Consider the following 20,674-nt stretch of genomic DNA (forward strand, 5'->3'; position numbering starts at 1 on the left):
AGACATTAACTTCTCTGACATTCTTAGAAGGGCACCCTCATTTCCAGATGGCTTAGGGATTGTCCTTGAGAATGGCTTTTGAGTGGGACCTGCGGTATTCCCATACATATTTCTCTTTCACTCTTAACGGTGCAAACCGAGTTATCAATCAAAAGCTTGGTTCTAGCTTGACGTGCATGAGCCTGTTGGATGGGCGCGGTTCCTAAATTGGCTTTGCTGTATATCCAAAGCTAGTGCGAGTGATGTCGTGGCAAAATGTTAGAAGTGCTGCCTAAGTTCTTTTGAAATGATCTTTAGAGGGATGCGATTTAACCATTGTCAGTGTGAACCATCAGATTCTCACACTCAGACGGCCTCAGCTGAGGTCTCAGTGGAGACTGAGATGGCCACTTGGGCTACTTTTACAGTGCTTTTGATGCAGGTCCTGGCAGCTGTTTGCATGGTGCCAGGGTGGTTGCCCTGTTTCTGTTGGCAGTCTGACTCCAGGCTGTTTTCCAGTGGCTGAGCTGATGCTCCCTTGCAGGAGCAGAACATGCTGCGGAAAGCATGCCTCAGATCCTTGCTCCTCAGGGCGTAGATAATGGGATTGACCGTGGAGTTGAGTAAGCACAGCATGCTGCAAAAGGCGAAGATCGTCTTTACAAGCTTGTTCATTTTCCCAAAGACGTCGTACACCATGATGGCCAGAAGAGGACCCCAGCAGATGATGAGGACCACGAGAATGAGGACCAGTGTTTTGGCCAGTCGGATGTCCATGCGTGTTTGATCGAGGCGAACAGTTTGCACTTTGCCTCCCCCAGTCACCTGCACAATGATACTCTTCTGGGTGCCACGCTGGATCATGCGGACAGCGTGAACATGTGCCTTCCACAGAATGTACACATAGGCGTAAATGATGAAAAGCAGCAGAATGCTGGTAACACCAATCCAGAACATTAAATAAGTCTCGTCAATGAGAGGAAAGATGTCCGAGCAGACAGAGTTGAGCTTTTTACAATTCCAGCCCAGCAGAGGCAGCACGGCGATTATAATGGATATGGTCCACATCACCGTAAAAGCGATGACCGCCTTGGGCCGTGTGACAATCCTCTTGTAGGCAAGGGGCTTGTGTATGGAGATGTATCGGTCAATGGCTGTCAGGAAGAGGCTGCCCACTGAGGCTGTGAAGGAGGCTGTGACGCCGCCAAGTTTGAACAGGAAGACGTTGGGGCTGTCCTTCCTCTGAAATACATGGAAGTCCACAAAACTGTACACAAAGATCACACTGCCCAGGAGGTCAGCCACTGCCAGGCTGCCTATAAAGTGGTAAGACGGCTTATATCTGAGACTGCGGGATCGGATTATAACACACAGAATCAATACATTCTCCAGCACAGTGAATGTCCCCAAAGTCAAAGCCAATACGGCGATGGCCATCTGTTGGCTGGGAGTTAGAATCATAAAGCATTCCATGTCCATGAAATTTTCTCCGCACGTTATCGTTGATTCATCATTCCCATGGGATTGGTTGTACAGGTAATTAGAGCCATTCATTGATTCATAAAGGTTGGCATTGGACAAAAGCTCCTCCCCCGCTGTCATTTTCTCCAGATAAGCGCTGCCTTTCCCCAGGGGGGAGTGCAGGTTCTGAGTGACATAACCCAGTTTTGTCATGTTGAGGTCTATTTTAGTGTCATCATACTGCACTTCATTGGATGCAATGTAAAGGAGATCGGTAGTGATTGTTCGGAAAGTTGTATCCGAGAGAGCTTCTAGTAGAGACTTCATAATCGCATTCAATATGTGAAACGTGTGGGCCGTTTCTTTCCAGCAGGCTATAGGTGGGAAAAACTAGGACAAAGAAAAATAGAAATTACCAAACAAATATATAACACATTAGCACAATCTTTTAAATGGTTGATGCTGATTACCATTAGGCTTTGTAAAATTATACAATATTTTACTTGGCTATATTAAGTTCTCCACTTTTTAAATCTTGCTTTACACATCTATTCAGATAACAGAGGGAGGTATTTCATTTGAAGATATCAAGCAATTGTTTGCCACTGTGGCATGCCACTAGGGCGGCACGGTGGCACATTGGTTAGCACTGATGCCTCACAGTGCCAGGGTTCAATTCTGGCCTTGGGTCACCGTCTGTGTGGAGTTTGCACGTACTCCTTGTGTCTGTGTGGGTTTCCTCCGGGTGCTCCGGTTTCCTCCCACACTCCAAAGACGTGCAGGTTAGGTGGATTGGCCATGCTAAATTGCCCCATAGTGTCAAGGGGATTGGTAAGGTAAATATGTGAGGTTATGGGGATAGGGCCTGGGTGGGATTGTTGTCAGTGCAGACTTGTGGGCCGACTAGCCTCCTTCTGCACTGTAGGGATTCTATTCTATGATATAATGGACACCACTGTTCCTGGCCAGAAAGGAAATGATTGAGGAATTCTCCTGTCAATCACACCAAGTTCTGGTACTGCTGTAAGTGACTAGAATTAATATTATTATCATTTATATGTAACAACCTTCCTTCCATTTATGTAATTATCCTCACTTGCTGGAGAAATCACCTTCCTTTTATCAGGAGATATAATCTATCTGATTCAGTCATGAATTCTGTTTGCAGTAGTTTGTGGAGACTCTTTCAAATAGCCCTGTTAACTCTTTACAATGGTTTGTGGCTAAATAAACTTTGCTTTGTAAAAAGCCTTTGCTGTTAAATAGGCTCATTGCTGAGAGTCCTGCTGCAAGTCCCAACCCATTGATTGACACAGTGGTTTCAGTTGGTAGCACTCTTGTCTCTGCATCAACAGGTTGTGGATTATGGTTCCACTCTAGGGCAACAATCTAGGCTGGCACTGCAGTGCAGTACTGACGGAGTGCTGCATTGTCAGAGAGACTGGGCGGAATTTTCTGGCCGCTCGTGCCCCAAGACTGGAAGTTCCTGCCCGAGATCACTGAATCTTTAAATCGTCTGCCAAATTTCCTGTCCCGCCCGCTACGATTCCTGTGCTGGGCGGGATGGTAAAATTCCGCATGCTGTCTCTCTGATGGGACGTTAAACCAGTGAGCCTTTTGCGCTCTCAGGTTGATTGAAAAGATCTCATGCAACAATTGTGAAGAGCCAGGGATTATCCTCATCTCCTGACCAATATTTATCCCAAAGCATCACAAAGAACAGATTCTGTTTATTATCACCTTGATGTTAGGTTGGATTGCTACATACAAATTGGCTGCTGCATTGCTTACATTAATTGTGAATACATTTCAAAAGCATTTCATTGATTGTAAAGCACTTTGGGACATCCTGAGGTTATAAAAGTCACTGTATAAATGCAAGCCTCACTTTTTTTTCTTACGAAGTATTACAATGAATTAATGGCACAGAAACAAGCCATTTAACCTGACAGACTTATCCTAGTCTTCATGCTCCACATGAGTCTCCTCCCATCCTTGTTCATCTAACCCCTTCAACATAATCTTCGATTCCTTAATCCCTCATCTGCTTATCTAGTTTCCCTTAAATGCATCTAGGATATTCACCTCAATTATTCCTTGTAATGTCGAGTTACACATTCTAACAACTCTCTGGGGAAAGAAATTTCCATGAATTCTCTGTTGATTTTATTAGTGACTCTCTTACAGATATGGCCCCTAGATTTGGTCTCACCTACAAGAAGAAACAGCTTCCCTACAGCTACCCTAACAAACCGTTTTCTAACATTAAAGGCCTCTATCAGGTACTTTCTAGACAAAAGCCTATTTGACCTTTCCTGATAGGATAATCTCTCACTTCTGATAGTATCTGCTGAACTATTTTTTGCATCTTCTTCAGTATCTCTATATTCTTTTCTATAATATGAAGATCAAAAGGGCCCCCGATACTCCAGCTGTGGTTTAACCACGCGGCACGGTAGCACAGTGGTTTGCACTGCTGCTTCACAGCTCCAGGGACCTGGGTTTTCGATTCCTGGCTTGGGTCACTGTCTGTGTGGAGTTTGCACATTCTCCTCGTGTCTGCGTGGGTTTCCTCTGGGTGCTCCGGTTTCGTCCCACAGTCCAAAGATGTGCGGGTTAGGTTGATTGGCCATGCTAAAAATTGCCCTTAGTGTCCTGAGATGCGTAGGTTAGAGGGATTAGTGGGTGGATATGGGGGTAAGGCCTGGGTGGGATTGTGGTTGGTGCAGACTTGATGGGCCGAATGGCCTCTTTCTGTGCTGTAGGGTTTCTATGATTTCTAACCACATATTTAACAAACTTTAATCAGACTATAATAGTTAGAGGATAAATGATGAAGGTGGACGGAGTTGTGGACTGCGCTAGAATGTAGTGGGGAGGTCAAAGAGGCTGAGAAGGAATCACAGAACATTTGATGATTTTGACAGTGGTAGTTCCGATGCTTTAGACAGGATAGAAAGTGGAACGAATGAGTCAAAGAGGGAGTGAGGGAAAGTGCATGTGGACATAGTTGGTGATAACACAATTCTAAATTTTACAGAGGATGGGGTTGAGAGTACTGTGCTAGTTGAGAATGGGGCTGAACTTTAAGATGAAGAAGTCTGCTCATTTGGTACAAGAATTGTAGATGGGAGCGAGCAGATGAAGTGAGTCAGCATAGATCGTTTATCATTTAGGAATGGAGGAACCTAGCTTGCTCCAAACCTCTAGAATAATGAAGGAGCAGTGGGAGGATTTTAGAATCAACTGAACCACAGAAGGTTTATGGCACAGAAAGAGGCTGGATAGGGCCCATCGTGTCTGTGCCAGCTGGAAAATAAGCCACCCAGCCCAATCTCACTTTCCAGCATTTGCTCCATAGTCCTGCTAAGTTTTGATTTGAATTCATTTATTATTATTACATGTATTAGTATACAGTGAAAAGTATTGTTTCTTGCACGCTATACACACAAAGCATGCTGTACATAGAGAAGGAAAAGAGAGAGTGCAGAATGTAGAATTACAGTCATAGCTAGGGTGTAGAGAAAGATCAACTTAATGTCAGGTAGGTCCATTCAAAAGTCTAATGGCAGCAGGGAAGAAGCTGTTCTTGAGTCGGTTGGTACGTGATCTCAGACTTTTGTATCTTTTTCCTGGTGGAAGAAGATGGAAGAGAGAATGTCCGGGGTGAACATATCCACAGACCTTTGAAATGAATTGAGGGTTTCTGCCTCTACTACCCTTTTGGTTAGTGAGCTTTCTTCTTCTCTCCTTTAATCTTTCTACCAATCACTTTATATCTGTGTCCCCTAGTCACCGACTCCACTGTTAAGACAAATCGGCCCTTCCAATCCATCCTATCCAGGCCCCTCACAATTATCTACCTCTGAATCAAATGTCCCCTCAGCCTCTGAGGAGAACAGCCCCAGCCGATCCAATCTCTCCTCATAGCCGCAATTTTCCAATCCTGGCAACATTCTCGCAGAAAGGTCATATGGACTCAAAATGTTTCTCTCTCCACAGATGCTGCCAGACCTATCCAGCATTTTCTGTTTTTATAACATCCTCGTGAAACTGCTCTGTACCTTCACTAATGTAACTACATCCTTTCTGTAATGAGGTGATCAGAACTGCACATGGTACTCAAGTTGTAGCCTAACTATTGATTTATGCTGTTCCAGTATAACCTCCCTGCTCTTATATTCTATACCTTGACCAATAAATGAAAGGATCCCATATTATTATGTAAAGAAAAGTTTGCAAGTCATTTTTAAATTACTATTTAAACCATACTTATTTCGCCAGTCCTACTTTTGTGAATCCACTATGATGTTTTGGTTGCTTCCTGTTCCATGGATAAGTGCTGGAGGTTGTATGCAAGTTGCACCCAGAGTAGAAATATATTTATTAAACATGTGTAACTTTGATCCAAGCCCGCATTATCCAGTTTTCCCATTTCCTGGATATACTGAGTAAAGTATTTAAGAATTCTGCCGGAATGTGGCCAGTTCTAGAGATAATGAAATTTAGTTCCAAGTTCAATAAAAGTTGTTGTTCTTTCTTTCTTACTACTTGGGTTGCGAGAGTTTAGCAGGGTATATGCTGAGAGGCTGTTTCTCCTGGCCAGAGTGGCTAGAACTAGGGCGTTGGGATAATGGATTGGCCATTCAGGACTGGTGAGAAATTCCTTGATTCGCGAGGTTGTGAATCTTTGGAAGAGAGCTGTGGATGTTCAGTCACTGAGAGTTATGGAATTAAGGAATATGGAAATTGGGTGAGAAATTGGAATTGTAAACCTTCGGCTATGATCTTGTTGAACAGTGCAGCAAGCTCAAGGGGGCTCCAATGTCCAGCCCTGCTCCTATTTTCTCATGTTCCTGTGTGAAGTGATCATTTGAAATCCTACTCGATTGGTGACAGAAACCAACTTGTTAATAATTCTGGGCAGCCACCAAAAAAAGGAAAATACAACCTGCAATGAAAAGCATGCTGCTGGTCCTGCTGACCATATAGGCAATGAAGGCCTCTTCCCCCACCATTTCACAGCTCTGTATAAAGGAAAACAGTGAGAGAAGCACTTGGGCTAGTGGCAGCATTGTTTGGGGAAGCAAGTGTATCTGCAGTTTCTACCAATACTTTTCTGGGTGTGTGCCAGCTGTAATGGACATGATGGACAAAGGGTGGCGAATCTGTGGAACACATTGCCACAGACGGCTGTGGAGGGCAGGTCATTAAGTGTCTTTAAGGCAGAGATAGATAGGTTCTTGATCAATAGGGGATCAAGGGTTACAGGGAGAAGGCAGGAGAACGGGGATGAGAATCATATCAGCTATGATTGAATGGCAGAGCAGACTCGATGGGCCGAATTGCCTAAATCTGCTCTTATATCTTATGGTCTTGTCCCTTCTTAACCACCTTATCAACCTGTCCTGCTACCTTCATAGATCTGTGGACAATCACTCCAAGGTCCCTTACTTCATCTACACCTCTAAGTATCTGATAAAATTTGTTTCATATTCAGTACAACTAATTACGAATGGCATCCTGCTGTCTTGTGAGGTGATGTTCTGTGCCGTGATGGTCAACTCTGTGTTAAGCACTGTCTGATGTGGCTCAGGAACCCCACTCTGGCAAGGCAATTTCTATCGCATTTGCTGCTGAAAAAGACTGTGGCTGAGTGGGAGTAAGATTCACTGAAATCATAGAATCATAGAATCCCAACAGTGCAGAAGGAGGCCATTCAGCTCATCAAGTCTGCACCGACCACAATCCCACCAGGCCCTATCTCTGTAATCCCACGTATTTACCCTGCTAATTCCCCTGACACATAGAGGCAATTTAACACGGCCAATCAACCTAATCTGCACATCTTTGGACTGTGGGAGGAAACCGGAGCACCCGGAGGAAACCCTCGCAGACACGGGGAGAATGTGCAAAGTCCACACAGATAGTGACCCGAGGCTGGAATTGAACCCAGGTCCCAGGCGCTGTGAGGCAGCAGTGCTAACCACTGTGCCACCATGCCACCCTCTGTTTTCTCTGGGTTCTCTTCTCAGAAAGGCTGAGCTTTTTGTTTCTGCTCACCTCTTCCAATGCCCTTCGAAACAGTCAATCTCCGGTGGTCATGGCCATCAATAACTGTCTCCCAGTCGTCAGTGTCAATGTCCGCCATCTTCATATCTCGCTTGCAGCAGTCCTTGTAGTGGTGGTTTGGATGTCCAGGATGTCATTAGGAATAGAAATCATCAGGCGGCACGGGGACACAGTGGTTAGCACTGCTGCCTCACAGCACCAGGGACCTGGGCTCAATTCTGGCCTCGGGTCACTGTCTGTGTGGAGTTTGTACATTCTCCCCGTGTCTGCGTGTGTTTCCTCCGGGTGCTCCGGTTTCCTCCCACAGTCCAAAGATGTGTGGGTTAGGTTGATTGGCCATGCCAAATTGACCCTAGTGTCAGGGGATTAGCAGGGTAAATATGTGGGGTTAAGGGAATAGGACCTGGGTGGGATTGTGGTCGGTGCAGACTCGATGGGCTGAATGGCCTCCTTCTGCACTGTAGGGATTCTATGATTCTATGGATATGGCTGTCATCCATCAAAAGAATGTGGCAAGGCCAATGCAGATACCATTGGTTTAGAAATGTATGTATGCTGAAGAAATTAGCATGCTCCAGGACCTCCGAGTTAGTAACTTTGTGTTGCCAAGAGATGCCAAAGATATGGCTGATTAGTGAACATGGGAGCTGTTCAACCTTTCTTCAGCCTAGCATCTGTTATCCAGGTCTCACCACTGTAGAGTAGTGTGCCAAGGATACAGGCTTGGTGGACCCCTAGTTTGATGTTCCCAGTCATGTTTCTGTTGTCCTCAATATCTTACTCAGCTTGGTCATAACAGCTTCACCTTATGCTTTGCGTGTGTTGATTTCAGCATCAAGTGACAGATTGCTGGTGATTTTGGAGCTTAGATATGTGAAGCTATCAGCAACCTCCAGCGTCACATTATCAGTGCTGATAGATGGCAGTATGACAATATCCTGGACCATGACATTTTTCTTCCTGATGCTAATGGTCGTACCGAACACTTTACAGGCATGAGTCTGTCTATTGGGCATTTCATATGTTCTTCAGTATGGAATGCTAGTGTGGCGTTGTCAGCTGACAGTAACTCGCTGATAAGCACTTGGTGCACCTTTGTTTTTATCTCAGGCGAGCAAGAGAGAACAACTTTCTGTCAGTTCTGGTATGTGAGTAGATACCTTCTATAGATGAAATGAAGGCAAATGACAGCAACAGAGAAGAATATTCAAAGAGTATCAATGTCAGAACACAGCCATATTTGACCCCACGGCGGATCTCAAAGGGTTTGAATTTGTCCTGTCATAGCAAACCAACCCATCATATTGTCATGGAAAATGGGGATTACACTGAACAGCTTTGGCAAGCAGCCAGTTTCCTCTGGCAGCTTAATGAGACCACATTCTCTCACGTGGTTGAATGCCTTGGTGAGATTTTTCAGAGGTGTTGGCATACTGGTATTCTCACTGGACCAGTAATCCAGAGACACAGGGCAATGCTCTGGGTCCAGGGTTCGATCTTCACCATGGCAGATGGCGAAATTTGAATTCAATAAAAAAATGTGGAATTAAAAGTCCAATAATGATCTTGAAAACATTGTCCATTGTCATAAAAACCCATCTGGCTCACTAATGTCCTGCAGGGAAGGAAATCTGCTGCCCTTACCTGGTCTGGCCTACAGAATTCTGGACTTCAGAGAGACAGAAATGTGCTTCACTCTTATTACCCTCTGAAATGGCCTAACAAGCCACTCAGTTCAAGGGCAGTTAGGTATGGGCAATAAATGTTGCCAGCGACACGCACATCCCTGAACGACAAAGAAAAGGCAATGATGACCTTCCCTGTCTTTGTTTTCAATTGAGCCATTGTCTTTACTGATGCGTCTGTTGCCATTTTGATATCTTCATGCATCTCTTTGTATTCTCTGTGTCGAAGGACAACTGGATATTCTGGCATGTTGTAATCAGTACTCATTGACACACTGCCTAACAGTCTATTGGAATTTACTTTGGGCAGCTCTTAATTCATTCCACTTCTTCACAGTCGGATCTCACTTGTAATTTATGAGAGCGGATCACTTAGTTTCCATCACAGTGATGTTAGCCTTAAACTGGTCAGCATGCTCCTGCTCTTGCTCCACATGTGTTGGCGTGGTATTGTAGATGATGTTTCAAAGTATGTTCCATTTTGCTTCTACATACCGTGTGGGGATGATGGAGAGCACCTGATAGTCAAGTTGAGAAACTGTGTTTTTATCTGGGCAGTTAGGCTGACGTTGATATGAGGACTGCATTTCCATTCTAAATGAGAAAACATTGAGGGTTGCACTCAAATTCTGGTGCAAACATGGTCAACATTATGCCAGCTGTGTGTGTGGAGAATGCTGTTTACAGAGTCTGGAGATGATCAGATCCACGGGTGCCAATGCCCTGATCATAGAATCATAGAATCCTACAGTGCAGAAGGAGGCCATTCAGCCCATCGATTCTACACCAACCACAATCCCACCCAGGCCCTATCCCCATAACCCCATGCATTTACCCTAGCTAATCCACTAAGGAGCAATTTAGCAAGGCCAATCTTTGGACAGTGGGAGAACACCAGAGCACCCGGAGGAAACCCACGCAGACACGTGGAGAATGTGCAATCTCCACACAGACAGTGACCCAAGCCGGGAATCGAACCTGCGTCCCTGGAGTTATGAGGCAGCAGTGCTAACCACTGAGCCATCTTGGATGTCTCCAGGGCACCTGGTTTGTTCTGAAAGATGTTCTTTCTTACAAAGCTCATGATAGCAGCAAAGCTCAAATATTCTCTGTCTATTTTCATTTATCTTAGCCTGGTCATGATGTCCAAGGCAGGAGGCTCATTCCTCATGCTATTGCATTGAAATACACCAGCGGGTGAAGATGTTCTGACTGATAGCATTGTCAATCTCCTCCTGGAGCCTGTCTTTTGCCTCTAGTGGAGCACTGTGTTATAGCGTAGACACTCATGAGGTGAACTGGCTCTGGTTGAGTTGAGAGGCAGATTGAGGGAATATGTTCTGAACCATTTGTGGGGGATCTATCAAGAGTAGCGAGTTCATTACAGCGAAACCTCCATCTTGCTCACAAGTTTCCTCTGCACTCTTCACCTGCCAGATGAACGTGTGGTGTTTTTCTTCCTGTGATCTGCTGTCCTGGTCTGGTCTCTTGCAGGTGGGGCTAAGTCAATATTCAGCCTATCAAGTTCCAGATTAATCACGGCTGTCTTGCACGCGTTATAAACCAGCCCCATGCACATGGCCATGACATTCCAGTTTGCCAGCTGAAGAGTTGGAATCTCCCTTCTCTTTTGTTTGCCTGGCGCAATGGATTCCAACCCAAGCACCCATTGAAGCTCAAGGACTGTGTGTGTGTGTGTGTGTGTGTCGGGGGGGGGTGGGGAGGCGCAGGGGGGTGGGTGGTGGTCAGCACTTTAGTAGTCAGGGCCTACCTTACTTGAGGTGGGTGGTGGCTGACCAGTGGGCTGTGATAGTTCCTCCCCACCGTTGGATGCAGCCTGAAGCACCTGTTCTCTATCCCAAACAAACTGGGCTTATCACTTGTGAGTGCTGCCTCCTGTATTGTGTTAATGCTGTGCAGTGAAACTAGATTGTCCTCTCCAGGGTGCACATCTGGGAAAAATGTATGGAAACCATGGGCTCCCCAAATGTCAGGGTCCCCCTTTTGATCGCCACAGTTGAGTTCAAAGGAATGCAAAGCACCAGCTTGTTTGCAGGAGCTACCAGAAAGATGACATATTTAATCTGCCTTTGGCCTCCAGATTTTTGTTAGGATTTATTCCCTCAGCCTTCACAGTCCGGAGTATCCACAAGGCAGTGGAGCTATTACCCATAAATGAAAGTTTGGTTGCTGAGTGCCAGGGCCTGTTCACATGCCAGTGGGCCTGCTGGGGACCAAACATCTTTAAAGTTTCTCAGAAGCTTTAGACAGGGACTGGGACCGATCCAGTTTCTGTATGTCGTCAAGAGGAGGCAGAGTCGAGGACCTATCAATGAGAGGGTATATACAGACGAGACTCACACTTTTGAATCTCATTTCCTCATTGCTGCTCGCCAGCAGTGGAGGCTGAAGCTGAGAAGCAAACTAGCACACCGCACCCATTAATGTCTACACCATTTTGTGCACCTCATCCATCCCACTGCCTGGGGACCGACGCAGGGGTCACCTTCAGTGGCACCGAAAGATCCCACCGGCAGGAAAGGCCGGAAAATCCTGCCCCAGGGCTCGTATACTGTCCTCCAACTCACTAACTCTGAAACATCAGTGAACATGGTGACTGGGTTGCACTATCCTCTGTAACTTCCAGGATAATGTTCCTGAGAAATTTCTAATACTCCCTGACCTTAATGTCTGCCACTGCTCAGCGACAGCACTCTCAGCTGAGTCAGAAGGCTGGAGATTCAGGTCTCACTCCCGAGACTCACAATATAGGCTCACAACACAGAGCAGTGCCCGCGGAAGTGCTGCAGTATCAGATGTGCTGTCTTTTTGATTGGGTAGCAAATTGAGGCCCTATGTGTACATTTGGATAAATGGAAAGGATCACATGGCACTAACTATTCAGAAGAAGTGCACGGGGCCCTCTTTGGGTGTTCTGACCCATATTATTCCCCCGAGCCACATCACAAAAAGAAAACAGAATACTTGGCCATTATTGTGACGCTGTGATTACATTGTGAAACCCTTTGAAACGTGCTGAGATTGTGAATGGCTCAATTTAAATACAAGGCTTTTCCTCTTCATGAACAAAGAATTTATGAGACACTAAAATGAAGCCAATAAATCATTTCTGATAACTTTTCAGATTTCACATATATATCCTTATTCTACTTTACAGTGCACCAGAGGTGTCCAAAAACCATTCTAATGACAACAAGGCTCACATTTTAAAAATCATTTGCTTCTTAAAGGTTAATTATCTGGTAATTATTGAAAAAGACTATAAACCAAAGGCAAAATCTTTTGTCATCCTGAACTGCTGTCTCAAATAGGCTATAAAATAATATTCAATGCATTGCACCAGAAAGGCAACAAAAGCCGAGATATACCAGTATTCAATTAAATGTCACTTTAATATATTTCATGTGGTGTCTAGAGATAACATCTGCCAGCTCTGGAACAAGATACTAAATACTTTGTTTCCTCAAATTATTTTCTGGGAAGTGTAATTCTTTGTTAATTTTTTATTGCTCATCAAAGTGAAGGATGTCACTGCTGGGGAATGTAAGACATTTCCATTTTTGCACCAGCAGCATGAATCACTCCCGGATCACTAAGCTCATGGACAACAACAGGGTTTCACGCCAGCATTTCTTGTGGCCCCTTGAGTGCTACAGTTGCTTGCACCATCAGTTTCAGCTTTGGCTTAGTGCGCCAGTTAGGTTATCTTATCACAACAGGTGTTTGTACACAAGCTCTGACGTTCAAAGGACCCCAAGACTGCACGGCCAACATAACGCTAGCAATATTCATAGCCGAAGGAGTCAGACTCAAAATGGCAATGTTGACGCACACCATGAACCTGCAGTGCCAGGACATCACAATGTTCAATTGTTTCTGACATATTTAATCGGGACTACCTGTTTCATTGTAAGGTCACCTGTAGACATCTCACAAATACTAACACAAAGGAGCTGTGGAATGTAGTTCTATTCATAATAACATAGTTATAGAATCATATAATCTACAGTGGAAAGCTGGCTATTTGTCCCATCAAGTCTGCACCAACCACAATCCCACCCAGGCCTTATTCCCGTAACACCACATATTTACCCTGCTAATCCCCCAGACACTCGGGTTAATTTGGCATGGCTAATCAACCTAATCCACACATCTTTGGATTGTGGGAGGAACCCGGAGCACCCTGAGGAAACTCACGCAAACACGGGGAGAACGTGCAAACTCCACACAGACAGTGACCAGAGGCCGGCATTGAACCCGGGTCCCTGGCACTGTGAAGCAGCAGTGCTAATCACTGTGCCACCATGCCACCCAAGAAAGAAGTTATTGTCAATGAAGTTACTGTGAAAACTCCCTGGTCACCACATTCCGACGCCTGTTCATGTATAATGAGAGAGAATTTAGCATAGCCAATACATCTAACCAGCACGTCTCTATATTATATTATTGTATTATATTATATTATATGAATGTGACTTTAAAATCATAGAATCATAGAATCCCTATCCCACCCAGGCACCCGTAACCTCATGTATTTACCCTGTTAATCTCCTAACAATCAGGGGCAATTTAGCAGAGCCAATCCACCTAACCACCTAACAAGGCTGTGCCCTCAGCCCCTTACTATACTCCTTATACATCATTGGAAAGGTGATTGGTTGTCAATGTAGTGCCAAGTTAGAGTGGTTTTGTTCTGTGTAATCTTGCACACTGGAAAATAGGTTAAGATTATCCAATCTCATTGCATTGGGAATCTTTACAACCAACAGAGCAATAGTATCAGCACCAGCTGATCCACTTGGATTCCGGATTCACTACAGTTTGCCTACCATCGCAACGGGTCCACAGTTGACACCATCTCTCTGGCCCTGCACTCAACTCTGGAACACCTAGATAACAAAGACACCTATTTATTGACTACAGTTCAGCCTTCAACACCATTATTCCTATGAAACTCATCTCCAAACTCCGTGGCCTGGGGCTCAGCTCCTCCCTCTGCAATTGGATCCTGAACTTCCGAACCCACAGATCGCAATCAGTAAGGATAGGCAACAACACCTCCTCTATGATCATCCTCAACACTGGTGCCCCACAAGGCTGTGTCCTCAGCCCCTTACTATACTCTTTATACACCTATGTCTGTGCGGCCAAATTCTCCTCCAACTCGATTTTCAAGTTTGCTGATGACACCACCATAGTGGGTTGGATCTCAAACAATGACGAGACAGAGTACAGGAATGAGATAGAGAATCTGGTGAACTGGTGCAGCAACAATAATCTCTCCCTCAACGCCAACAAAACGAAGGAGATAGTCATCGACTTCAGGAAACACAGTGGAGGACATGCCCCTGTCTACATCAATGGGGACAAAATAGAAATGGTTGCCAGCTTCAAGTTTTTAAGTGTCCAGATCACCAACAACCTGTCCTGGTCCCCCCATGCTGACACTATAGTTAAGAAAGCCCACCAACACCTCTACTTTCCTCAGAAGACTAAGGAAATTTGGCATGTCAGCTACGACTCTCACCAACTTTTACAGATGTACCATGGAAAGCATTCTTTCTGGTTGTATCACAGCTAGGTATGGCTCCTGCTCTGCCCAAGACCACAAGGAACTACAAAAGGTCGTCAATGTAGCCCAATCCATCACGCAAACCAGCCTCCGATCCATTGACTCTGTCCACACTTCCCGCTGCCTTGGCAAAGCAACCAGCATAATTAAGGACCCCACACACCCCAGACATTCTCTCTTCCACCTTCTTTCTTCGGGAAAAAGATACAAAAGTCTGAGGTCACGTACCAACCGACTCAAGAACAGCTTCTTCCCTGCTATCAGACTTTTGAATGGACTTACCTTGCATTAAGTTGATCTTTCTCCACACCCTAGTTATGACTAACACTACATTCTGCACGCTCTCATTTCCTTCTCTACAAATAGTATGTTTTGTCTGTATAGCGCACAAGAAACAATACTTTTCACTGTATGTTAAAGCATGTGACAATAATAAATCAAATCAAATCAAATCAGCTGGATGTGGGCGAGGGTCAGACCATCGAAAAGTCCATTGACCTCAGGCGGGATTTTATGGTTTTGGATGAGCGAAGCCGTAACATTCTGTCCATAATGTGAGTCAACTAGCCAGAAATAATAAAAATAGATTTTAACAGCTTTTATCAGTATAAAAAAAGGAAGAAACTAGCTCAAGTGAATGTTGGTCTCTTCAAAGCAGAGATAGGAGAAATTATCACAGGGAATGAGGAAATGGCAGATGTATTGAACTTCATTGAAGTTCTGAGAGAAACAAGTGAAGTCAAGGATCAAGAATCCCTTGGAGAGTATAGAGGGTGTAGGAGTAGAGTTGAGCAAGAAATCAGAAGGGCAAAAAGGGGACACGAGATTGTTTTGGCAGATAAGGCAAAGGAGAATCCAAAGAGCTTCTCCAAATACATAAAGGCCAAAAGAGTAACAAGGGAGAGAGTAGGGCCACTTAAAGATCAACAAGGTCATCTATGTACGGATCCACAAGAGATGGTGAGATCCTAAATGAATATTTCTCATCAGTATTTACTGTTGAGAAAAGCATGGATGTTAGAGAACTTGGGGAAATAAATAGGAGTGTACATATTACAGAGAAAGAGGTGCTGGAAATCTTAAAACACATCAAGGGAGATAAATCCCCAGGACCTGATGAGGTGTATCCCAGGACATTGTGGGAGGCTAGGGAGGAAATTGCAGGTCCCCTAGTAGAGATGTTTGAATCATCGATAGTTACAGGTGAGGTGCCTGAAGATTGGAGGATGGCAAATGTTGTGCCTTTGTTTAAAAGGGTTGCAGGGAAAAGCCTGGGAACTACAGGCCAGTGAGCCTCACATCTGTGGTGGGTAAGTTGTTGGAAGGTATTTTGAGAGACAGGATCTACAGGCATTTAGAGACGCAAGACTGATTAGGGACAGTCAGCATGGTTTTGTGATTAGAAAATCATGTCTCACAAATTTGATTGAGTTTTTTGAAGGGGTAACCGAGAAGATAGATGAGGGCAGTGCAGTTGATGTTGTCTACATGGACTTTAGCAAGGCCTTTGACAAGGTACCGCATGGTAGGTTGTTGCATGAGGTTAAATCTCACGGGATCCAGGGTGAGGTATCTAAATGGATACAAAATTGGCTTCTTGACAGAAGCCAGAGGGTGGTTGTAGAGGGTTGTTTTTCAAACTGGAGGCCTGTGACCAGCGGTGTGCCTCAGGGATCAGTGCTGGGTCCACTGTTATTTGTCATTTATATTAATGATTTGGATGAGAATATAGGAGGCATGGTTAATAAATTTGCAGATGACACCAAGATTGGTGGCATAGTGGATAGTGAAGAAAGTTATCTCCGATTGCAATGGGATCTTGATCAATTGGGCCAGTGGGCTGACAAATAGCAGACGGAGTTTAATTTAAATAAATGCCAGGTGATGCATTTTGGTAGACGGACCAGGGCAGGACTTACTCAGTTAATGGTTGGGGAGAGTTACAGAACAAAGAGATCTAGGGGTACATGTTCATAGCTCCTTGAAAGTGGACAGAGTGGTGAAGAAGGCATTCGGCATGCTTGGTTTCATTGGTCAGAACATTGAATACAGGAGTTGGGACGTTTTGTTGAAGTTGTACAAGACATTGGTAAGGCCACACTTGGAGTACTGTGTACAGTTCTGGTCACCCTATTATAGAAAAGATATTATTAAACTAGAAAGAGTGCAGAAAAGATTTACTAGGATGCTACTGGGACTTGATGGTTTGAATTATAAGGAGAGGCTGGATAGACTGGGACTTCTTTCTCTGGTGCGTAGAAGGCTGAGGGGTGATCTTATGGAAGTCTATAAAATAATGAGGGGCACAGATCAGCTAGATAGTCAATATCTTTTCCCAAAGAGAGGGGAGTCTAAAACTAGAGGGCATAGGTTTAAGGTGAGAGGGGAGAGATTCAAAAGTGTCCAGAGGGGCAATTTTTTCATACAGATGGTGGTGAGTGTCTAGAACAAGCTGCCAGAGGTAGTAGTAGACACGGGTACAATTTTGTCATTAAAAAGCATTTAGACAGTTACATCGATAAGATGGGTTGAGAGGGATATGGGCCAAATGCGGGCAATTGGGATTTGCTTAGGGGTTTAAAAAAAGGGCGGCATGAACAAGTTGGGCCGAAGGGCCTGTTTCCATGCTGTAAACCTCTATGACTCTATGACTCTAAATGCTGAGAGAAACAAGTTTTAGTGAGGAACTGAGGAAAGCAGCATTAGTAGAGAAATGGATTTGGGCAACTTGATGGGATTGAAGGTGGAGAAACCGTCAGGTCCTGATAATCTTCACATGAGAGTACTTAAGGAAGTGGCCCTGGAAATAGTAGATTGGTGGCTATTTTCCAAAATTCTTTGAACTCTGGAATTGGTCCCACAGATTGGACGGTAGCTAATGTAAACCTGCTATTCAAAAAGGGAGGTAGAGAGAAAACGGAACTATAGATAGTGAGCCTAACGTCGGTACTGGGGAAGTTGCTGGAGCTCATTATCAAGGATTTCATTGCTCAGCATTTGGAAGACAGTGGTATAATCAGACAAAGGGGAAATCATGCTTGATGAATCTATTGGAATTCTTTGAAGATATAACTAGTAGAGTTGACCAAGGAGAACCAGTGGATGTGGTTTATTTAGACTTTCAGAAGGCTTTCGACAAGGTCTCACATAACAGGCTACTATGTAACTTAAAGCACACGGGATTGCAGGTAATGCCTTGAGATGGCTAAGGGACCCGGATAACGGACCCGGGTTCAATTCTGACCTTGGGCCACTGTCTGTGTGGAGTTTACACATTCTCCCTGTATCTGCATGGGTTCCTCTGGATGCTCCAGTTTCCTCCCACAGTCCAAAGATGTGTGGGACAGGTTGATTGGCCATGCTAAATTGGCCCCAGTGTCAGGGAAATTAGCAGAGTAAATATTTGAGGTTACGGGAGTAGGGCCTGGGTGGGATTGTGGTTGATGCAGACTCTATGGGTCAAATGGCCTCCTTCTCACTATAAGGATTCTATGATTCTATGATATGGGGGGAAGGAGGGATCAGGATACTGAATTCATTGATCAGCCATGATCAAAATGAATGGCAGAGCCGGCTCGAACGGCTGAATGGTCTACTCCTGCTTCTAGTTTCTGTGTTTCTATATTTCTAAATAGTTTGTGTCTGTGTTCACAGTAAACGAGCCAAGTTCTTTTATAGAAATCAACGGTAACCTAGGGACTAAAAGGAGTGAGGGAGATAAGGAAATTAATATCAGCAGAAATAAAGTATTGGAGAAACTTATGAACTTTAAATCTGACAAATCCCCAGGACCAGGTGGTCCACATCCTAGGGTTCCAAAAGAGATAGCTGTAAAATTAGCGGATATACTGCCTATAATTTTCCAAAATTCATTCGATCAGAAACACTCTCATTAGATTGGAAGTTGGCATGAGAGGAGGGAAAAGAGAACACAGGGCACTACATCAGTTAGCCTATCAGAGGTTATGAAAATGCTTGAATCTGTTATTTAGGAAGTCTTAACAATGCACTCAGAAAAACATTATACGATTACGACAAATCAATGTGATCTTACTTCAAGGAAATTCTGTTTGACAAATTTATTCGTTTTTTTGAGGATATAACTAGTAGGGTAGATAATGGGGAACTAGTAGATGTAGTTCATCTGGGTTTCCAAAATGCATCCAATAAGTGCCACATAAAACGTTAATAGGCAAGAGGGCTCATGGAGTTGGTGGTAATACATTTGTATGGATAGAGGATTGGTTAATAGATAGAGAAGAGAAGGTGGCCATAAGTTGGGCATTTTCAAGTTAATAGGAAGGGAATAATGGAGTGTCACAAGGATCAGTGCTGGGGTCTCAGCTACTTACAATCTATATTATACTGAGATGAAGAGAAGGAAGAATGCATCTAAGTTTGCACAAGATACCGAGCTAGGTGGAAAGGTAAGCTGTGGGGAAGGCACAGAGAGGCTGCAAAGGGCAGGTGAAGTGAGTGAGCAGAAAATCCAGTATACCAAATCAAAATATTTCATTGGCAATGTATGTCTGGGTATTAGCAAAGTATGTGTAAAGGAATAGGAACACATGTTGACAGGTTAGCAGAATATTAATGGAGGATATATTTATTTGTATATTATTTATAAATATTTATAAATATTATACATATATAATAAATATTATGCATGTATAATATTTATGTTGCTTTCTGATTTGTTTTGTATTTTCTCTCTCTTGAAGTTCTTCCTCCCCAGCACAACACACCATGATTTTAGAAGGTCTCCTGAGGATTAGAAAATGAAGAACATAACACCATTATTTAAAATTGTCAGAGGGCATAAACAGAAATTATACCAGTTGGTTGCATTTCACTTGTGGAGGAAAATCTTTGAAATGGGTTTTAAGGGGTTAAATATGAAAGCAAATGAGAAAAGGAGAGGATATCATATTTAAATACTGAATGTTTGTGAAGATGATATTGTAACCCCAATATTAGTCCAAGGGTACTGCAGTAAATGCCGTATAGTTATGTTTTCAATAAATGTTTGATGTGGCTCCAGATCAGAAATTGCCATCCAAGGTAAATAAGCGTAGAAAAAAGGGATACAATGGTTAAAAAGAAATTGACTCAAATCCAAGGAATAAAGAACTATAATGAATGGAAAATTACAAGCTGAGAAGGGATTGTAAATAACACACTTCAGGAGTCGCTTTTGTGTTGGTAAATTGGAGACAAAGCAAACCACGCAGTTAGATTCAGGAGATTTGGAATAATTTAAGAATCGGGGAGTAGGCAGTTAGGGTAGTTCAATGTTTATCAGCTTGGCTCAGTTGACCACATTGTTGCCACCGGATCAGTAGGCTGTGGATTCAAATCCCAAATTGTGATTAGCCCAAAATCGCTACTGATCCTGCAGGACAAGGTTGAGGAAGTAAAGCTTTATTGGTGATGATAGACATTGAAAAGCTTTGAAGAGAGCGAGGAAAATGTATTTAACATGATTTAGTAAAAATAGGCTCACTCACTTAACCTGTCTTTGTGTCTTCCCCACAGCTTACCTTCCTGCCTTCTTCTGCAAACTTAGATACATTCTTCTCTGTCTTTTCAGCTCAGCATAATATAGATTGTAACTAGCTGAGACCCAGCATTGATCCTTGTGACACTATTATTCCCTTCCTACCAACTTGAAAATGCCCCATTTATTCCCACTCTCTCTTTTCTATCCATTAACCAATCCTCTATCCATGCAGATGTATTACCACCAACTCCATGAGCCCTCTTGCCTTTTAATGTTGTATGTGGCACTTATTGGCCTTTTGGAAATCCAGATGTACTACATCTACTAGTTCCCCTTTATCTACCCTACTAGTTATATCCTCAAAAAACTTTAACAAATTTGTCT

The 20,674-nt window shown here is 43.8% G+C and overlaps 1 protein-coding gene across 2 annotated transcripts; it reads right to left on the reverse strand.

Annotated features, from left to right (window-relative positions):
• Positions 1-345: 345 nt before the first annotated feature.
• cnr1 (cannabinoid receptor 1) lies at positions 346-1,767 on the reverse strand. 2 transcript variants are annotated; one of them, XM_078213658.1, is made up of 2 exons: positions 1,687-1,767; positions 346-1,584 (listed from the first exon to the last, which is right to left on the reverse strand). In XM_078213658.1, the coding sequence occupies exons 1-2, from the start codon at positions 1,765-1,767 to the stop codon at positions 346-348; spliced, it is 1,320 nt and encodes a 439-aa protein (XP_078069784.1). The 2 variants fall into 2 exon arrangements, with proteins under 2 accessions (XP_078069784.1, XP_078069783.1); XM_078213657.1 differs by having other exon boundaries at positions 346-1,767.
• Positions 1,768-20,674: the final 18,907 nt, after the last annotated feature.

Source organism: Mustelus asterias, chromosome 5 (assembly GCF_964213995.1).
Source record: "Mustelus asterias chromosome 5, sMusAst1.hap1.1, whole genome shotgun sequence".
NCBI lineage: Eukaryota > Metazoa > Chordata > Chondrichthyes > Carcharhiniformes > Triakidae > Mustelus > Mustelus asterias.